General features: G+C 47.2%; 1 protein-coding gene across 2 annotated transcripts in view; it reads right to left on the bottom strand.

The window, feature by feature from the left end:
- Nucleotides 1-4,104, bottom strand: part of LOC103735907 (tubulin gamma-2 chain) — a 6,714-nt gene extending 2,610 nt beyond the window's left edge. The window contains exons 1-6 of one of the 2 annotated variants that reach the window (XM_008835318.3): nucleotides 3,822-4,104; nucleotides 3,435-3,547; nucleotides 3,078-3,245; nucleotides 2,711-2,779; nucleotides 2,372-2,451; nucleotides 887-1,013 (exon numbers count right to left, since the gene is read on the bottom strand). In XM_008835318.3, coding sequence (XP_008833540.1) covers nucleotides 887-1,013; nucleotides 2,372-2,451; nucleotides 2,711-2,779; nucleotides 3,078-3,245; nucleotides 3,435-3,547; nucleotides 3,822-3,870 — 606 coding nt within the window. In that variant the 5' untranslated portion in view covers nucleotides 3,871-4,104. The remainder of the gene's footprint in view (nucleotides 1-886; nucleotides 1,014-2,371; nucleotides 2,452-2,710; nucleotides 2,780-3,077; nucleotides 3,246-3,434; nucleotides 3,548-3,821) is intronic. The other variant, XM_008835320.2, reaches the window with a different exon arrangement.
- Nucleotides 4,105-7,146: the final 3,042 nt, after the last annotated feature.

Here is a 7,146-nt window from a genome sequence, read left to right as displayed (position 1 = left end):
GATGGCCCCATGGTTAAGAGCACTGGGTCTTGCTGAAGAGGACCTGGGTTCAGTTCCTAGCATCCACAAGGCTCTAACAATCATCCATAACTCCAGTTCCAGGAGATCTGATGCCCTCTTCTGACCTCTGGGGATGCATACACGCCGTGCATCTACATATATACAGGCAAAATACACATAGAATAAATTTTTTTTTAATCTTAAAACCAGGCTGGAAGTATAGCTCAGTGGTAGAACATGTACTCAATACAAAAGAGTGGATTCAGTCTCTATCATCAATCAGCCGATTACGTACACCAGGCATGGTGGCATTCATTGTAATCTCAGCTACTCAGGAAGCTGAGGCAGGAGAATCACAAATTTGAGACAAGTTCCAGCAATTTAGTTAGACTGTTTCTTTTTCTTCTGTTTCAATTGTTTTGGATTTTTGAGACAAGGTCTTACTCTAGCCCAGACTAAAAGTTAACTGTGTAATCTAAGCTGACCTTGAACTAACAGTGATCCTCCTGTTTCAGTCTTCTGAGAACTGGGATTATAGGCATAATCCACCACATCCAGCTAAGACCCTGGTTCTAAATAATTAAAAAAATTAAAACAAGTTTAACAATATACACAAAACAATCTAACCTTGCCTGGATAGCGGAAGAAAATTTTGCTACAAAACTTGACCATAGAAGACACTGAGTAGGCAAAATGGGGTACATAGTGGGGTAGGGGTGTACTCTCTTTGTTGAAGGTCCTACTGTCTAAAAGGCCTGGATGCAATTTGGAAGCTGGGATCTCAGTTCATAATTTGGCCAACATGGGTTTTATTGGGTGCTCTATGTGAGCCAGGGCTAGGGAAGGGCAAGGGTCAGCCCCAGGAGGCAGCCTAAACTCTGCTCACCACACAGTCAGCGTTCTGGGTCAGCCTCTTTAGTGTGAGGAGTGAGTTGTAGGGCTGGACCACCACATCACTCATCTCGTCCTGGTTGGGAAACACTGAGTATGTCTGTACCAATTTCTTAGGGTACCTAAGGGCAAGGAAGAGGGAAAAGGAGACAGTGGCACAGGGAATTGGAGGACACCCCCCTCACACACACACCAATCTCCTCTCTAGGGATAATGGGGACCATTCCTTTCCACCAAGGAAGAGGGAAAAGGAGACAGTGGCACAGGGAATTGGAGGACACCCCCCACACACACACACCAATCTCCTCTCTAGGGATAATGGGGACCATTCCTTTCCATGTGTCAGAGCTGAATCTTTAGCATCCAAAAGGATAAACCACAAGCACCAAACTCTACAGGTCCCCTTCCTTTGTTAGGTAGCCTCTGTCTCCCTGTACGGTTATTGCTTCCAAGGAGAACCCTGGTTCTGTCCCTGTGACTCAAGGAAAGTAGAAACAACCTTCCAGCTCAAGGGGGGTTGGGGGAGGGGCAACACAGAAAGATATTACCCAGGTATTCTAGTTTCCTTTCTCTTGCTATGACAAATACCCTGACAAAAAGCAACTTAGGGAAGAAAGGGTTTATTTGGCTTGCAATTAATTCCAGGTTACCATCCATTATTGTGAGGAAGTCAAGGCAGGTACCTAAAGCATCATACTTAGTCAAGATCAAGAGAGAAGAAATGCATGGATCCTTGCTTGCTCGCTCTGAGCTAGCTTTCTCCTCTTGCACACTGTTCAGGACCCCCATGCCTAGGGAATGGTGCTGCCCACAATGGGCTGGGTCTTCTTACATCAAATAATAATTAAGACAATCCCCCAAGGACATGCCCTCAGGTCACCTTGATCTAGGTAATTACTCATTAAAACTCTCTTCCCATGGGCTGGTGAGATGGCTCAGTGGGTAAAGGTGCCTGCCACCAATCCTAATGACCTGAGTTCAATCCCTGGGACCCACATTGGGGAAAGAGAGAGCCAACTTCTGCAAGTTGTCCTCTGTCCTCCACACCTGCACAGTGACATAAGTGCCCACCCCAAACAATGTAGAGTTAAAGATTCTAGATTGTAGCCGGGTGTGGCGCACGCCTTTAGTCCCAGCACTCAGGAGGCAGAGGCAGGCGGATAACTGTGAGTTCAAGACCAGCCTCGTCTACATAGTGAGTTCAGGTCAGCTGGGACTACAGGGAGACCCTGTCTCAAAAAGACCAAAAAAAAAAAAAAAAAGATTCTAGATTGTAGGCGGGGCATAGTGGCATACACTTTTAATCCCAGCACTTGGGAGACAGAAGCAGGTGGATCTCTGTGAGTTCAAGGTCTACATAGTGAGCTTACAAGGAGACCCAATCTCAAGATTCTAGATTGCGTCAAGTTGACAGTTAAAACTAATCAGCACACCAGGAAACTGGACCTAAAGCCCTCTCTTCAAACACAGGCTTACCTACCTATCATTCAGTCTTTCCAAGAGGTAGGAGCCCAGACCAGAACCTGTCCCTCCAGCAATGGAGTGACACAACACGAATCCCTGAATGGGGAGAGATGGAGGGATGTTCAGGGATTGGGAGAGAAACTTGAGGCTTGTCTCATTCCCCACTCATCCAGGACCAAACAGAAGCTGAGCAACTCAAGTCTTAAGAAGCTGGTGGTGCTGAGATTCTGATTTCCCTGAGAACAAGGCAGGACTTTATTTCCCCAGGACTCTATATCTGATGCCCCCAAATGGATGTTGTTCTGGTCACCACCTGATCTTTCCCCCTGTTTGCTTCAATGCAGAAAAACCTCACCTCCAGACTGTCACTTCCATCTGCCTCTCGGTCTATGATGTCAAAGATGTCCTCATGGATTTTCTCACCCTGTAGAGGCATGAGAAGGGAACGTCAGGCCAAAGGTTCCCGTCTCAGATCCAAGAACTTTGCCCTTGACCACTGTCGTCACCCTGAAGCAGAGCTCCAGAATCCTTCTCAACCCAGAAGTGCTGCTACTTTGTGAATGATTTCCCCGAAATCTGCATAAACCTCTTCCTAGCTGTCCCTCTGCCATGGTATCCATTTGTCTCTTATTTATTGCCAATCTAGTCTAGTCAAATTCCCAGATTTGTTTCAGCCTTGCTTTGCCCCAGGCTGGGACTATCAAGAACTCTGAGATGGGCACCTGTGAGAATCCCCTGCCCCAGTTGTTGCCAGCTCCTCCTCCATGCTCAGACAGGTAGATGTTCTCTGGATTGTAGAGTTTGGCATATGGAGAGTTGAGGATGGAGTGGATCACCCGGGGTTCCAGGTCCAGCAGCACAGCCCGGGGGATGTAATGCTCATCATCTGCCTATCACAGGGAAGTCAGGAATAGGCTCAGTGAGCTAGGATGGGTCAAGCCCTAAATCCTCCCAATTCTGGCTCCTGCAGGCCCTCCCTCCCTAAGACAGTCACTCTGGTCCCATCTGCCCAGTAGGTTTCCCAGTATCAGGCCCTTCCCTTCAGGCCCCCTGGGCCCTGCTCAAGTCACTGGGGGCACCTGGTAGAAAAAGACGTCCTTGCGGTCAGTGCCCTCGGTGGCGAACTCCTCCACGATGCCCTCGGGGCTGATGCCATGCTCGGCGCACAGCTGTTTCCAGAACTCGAACCCAACTGGGGGAGGGGGGAGATGCCCAGGTCTACTAGAGCCCTAAGGCCTAAGGAGCCCAGGGTTAGACTCAGAGGCATTCAAGAGGGTGGACCCAAGACACCTGGGAGTTCTCACAGCCCAGGGCTGCAGAGTCAGCTCTTGCTTGGTTCGTCACGCGCAAGAGGGCAGGGAAGGTGACTGACGGGCAGGAAAATGGGACTGGTGGGTGCCAGGCATTTGAGTGCGGCCTGTGGGGTAGAACCAGAGGCTGGAGGGGCCCGGCAGTTGCTTGCTCACTCTGGTTGCCGCACTGGCCCAGCTGCAGGGTGATGATCTCCCGGGGCATTGCGGTTCAGACGTGAGTTCGCCCGCCTAGTCCTAGCGGGAGTCTCCGCTGAGACGAGCGCCTGGCACCCGGGTGCGCAGGACGCGGGGAGCGCGCGGCTTCTCGGTGTTTTGACGCGAGCGCTCGGTCTGCGCCTGTGCAGTGTGGGCCTCCCGGCTGCGGCCGGGCAGCGAAGCCCATCCTGGGCATCGTTTTCTCTCATAGCAATCGCAGCTGGAATTCAGCACAGGCGCAGAGCGAGGCCACGCCCCCTCCTGCCACTGTTGTGCGCCTGCGCAGAGAGACATTGGAGGAGTGCTGGTGGGTTCCCAGGTAGGTCGGGGGCGGGGGAGGGAGAAATGGCCAGGTCGATGCTCCAAGTATATAGTCACCCGTGCAAGTAGGTGAGCAACTATGCCCTCTCTGTCAGGTCGAGGGGCTAGATTTAAGCCAATTTTATTTTCTTCAGTGTTAAGAAATCAAACCCAGGTCCTAGAGAATGCTGCGCAAGCGCGAGCTTTACTACTTAGCTACACCCCCCAGTCCAAGCCAAATTTCATTTTTGGATTTCTGTTTTATTTTTATTTTGTTATAGTATATACACTATAAAATTTACCATTTGGGGCTGGGGAGATGGCTCATCAGGTAAAGGCACTTGTTGCCAAGTTCCATACCCAGAATCCTAATGGTGGAAGGAGAAAAATCAACTCCCAGCAGGTTGTCCTCTGACCTCCAACCCGTGGGCCTTGGCACCTGCACTCATCCACTCACCTCCCCCAAATAAATAAACATAATTTTAAAGTAAAATCAAATTTACCATTTTAACCATTTGTAAGTATACTGTTCTATGGTATGAGGTGCATTCACCCTGTTCTCTAATGATCATCATGCTTTCATCACTTTTTGTTTTGATTTTATTGATTGATTGATTGATTGATTGATTGATTGATTGATTGATTGAGACAGGATCTCAGGTAACCCAGGCTGGCCTCAACCTCCTCTGTAGCCCAGGATGACATTGAAGTCTTGATCCTCCTGCCTTCATTTCCCAAGTGCTGGCGTACAGGCCTGTGCCACCACAGCTGCTTTTCCAGAACGTTTTTATCTTCCTGAACTGAAACTCTATACTCCCCAACTTTGCATTCCCTCCTCTCCCCAGCCCCTGACAGTCACCCCTCTTTCTGACATATGAATTTGACTTCTCTGTGTACCTAAGTGGAGTCTAGTGTTCATCCTTTTGTGTCTATTAGTTTCTTTCAGTTATCTTAATGTCTTTAGAATTCCTCCAGTCTGTACCCATGTCAGGACTCTTCTGACTTTTAAAGCAGAATAATATACCACCATACATAGGTACTACTTTTGAAAATCGATTTCTCTCTCTCTCTCTCTCTCTCTCTCTCTCTCTTTTCCTTTTTTGAGACAGGGTCTCCTTGTAGCCCCAGCTGTCTTAGAACTCACCAAGCTAGCCTCTGCCTCCCAAGTGCTGGGATTAAAGGTGTGCACCACCATGCCCCGCTATCTCCCTTGTCTTTTTGAGACAGGGTCTCCTGTAGCCCCGGCTGGCCTGGAACTCACTATGTAGACCAGGCTGGCCTTGAATTCACAAAGATCTTTCCTTTTTTAGATTTTTATTTTAAACTATGTGTATGTGTACATGTGGAGGCCAGAAAAGGGTGTTTCATCCCTGGAGCTGAAGTTAACAGCTGGTTATGAACCACCTGGTGTGGTTGCTGGGAACCAAACTCAGATTCTCTGCAAGAGCAATACATGCCCTTAACTGCTGAGCAATCTCTCCAGCCCACATTCATTTCTTCTTTGATTTTTTGAGACAGGATCTCCTTGTAGCACCAGCTAGCCTGGAACTCATCATGTAGACCAATCTGGCCTCAATCTCACAGAGATCTGCCTGCCTTTGCCTCCCAAGTGCTGGAATTAAAGGCTTGCACCACCACCCCATGCAATTTTTATTTATTTATTATTATTTTGAGACAAGGTATCACTATGTAAACCAGGCTGGCTTCAAACACACAGAGATCCACCTATCTCTGCCTTCTATGTTCTGGGATTAAAGGCCTGTACCACCATATCTGGTTTCTATTTTATTTTAAATTACAGGAAATTTTAAACATACGAACATGATTTTGTATTTTGGGGGTCTTGAAATCTCATATAAGGCATCAGCCTATACCAGCAGAAAAAAAACCCTACTTTTTTCTTCTTACATTAGAATTACTGAGACTGAAATTCACCCTTGTTTATACATATAGATTTTTTTCTTTTTCCTTCATACACACACACACACACACACACACACATATATAATTTTTATCTTATTGTGTGTGTATTTGTGTATAATGTGTATGTTTCAGTGTGGACAGGCCTGTACATGCCAAGGCACACCTTTGGAGGTCAGAGGCAACTTTTGGGAACCCATTTTCTCCTTTCACCAGGTAGGTTCTGAGGATCAAATTCATGGCTTCAGGCTTGCAGTGGCAAGCACTTTTACCCACTGAGCCATCTTGCTGACCCCTGTTTGTTTTAGTGGTGGTGGTGGTGGTGGTGGTGGTGGTGCATCCAGGGCCTCACATAGGCTAAGGAATACTCTGCCACCAAGCTACACTCCCAGTCCTGTTTCATTCTTTTTAACTGCCTTATAGTATTTCATTGGATGACTAAAACAAGTTCATTTGTAAGCACAAAGAAGAATGTCTAGGGAGATGTGGTGCTTTAGTTTTACCAGACTTCCCACAATTTCTTCTAGAAGGCTCTACCTATTTATACTATTATTAGCTATGGAGCTTTCATTTTCTTAGATCTGCATATACATTTGGGTTACCAGATGTTAACTTTATCCGTGGTTAATTCTGTGGGTGCTGGATGGAATTTATTGGAAAATGTCCAGTTATTGCAGTGAAATCAATCAACTTGCCTCCCTTCCTCTTCCTTTCTCTCCCTCTCTCTTTCTCTCCCTCTCTCTCTCTCTCTCTCTCTTTCTCTTTCCTTTTTCTCTTTAGTTCTTTCTTTTTTAATAAAACTAGTTTTTGCGTGCACTGCACAGGGCAGGCTGCGGGCAATAACAAGAGGACTTACTTACGGTGCCAGTTCTACCTTCATTGCTGACCACTTGGGATTCTTCTTGTCTGAATTGCTGTTTTCTGGATTGTTTCTTTTTCTTTTCTGTCTTTGTTTTGTTTTGTTTGTTTTGAGGCTGGGTCTCACTATGTAGCCCTGGCTGCTCCGGAACTTTATATGAAGACCAGACTGGCCTCAAACTGACAGTCACCTGCCTCTGCCTCC

The sequence above is a fragment of the Nannospalax galili genome, unplaced genomic scaffold (genome assembly GCF_000622305.1).
Source record: "Nannospalax galili isolate Female #2095 unplaced genomic scaffold, S.galili_v1.0 scaffold137, whole genome shotgun sequence".
Taxonomy (NCBI): Eukaryota; Metazoa; Chordata; class Mammalia; order Rodentia; family Spalacidae; genus Nannospalax; species Nannospalax galili.
Note: the sequence above shows the minus strand (reverse complement) of the source record. Positions and strands in the feature narration are given on the sequence as shown.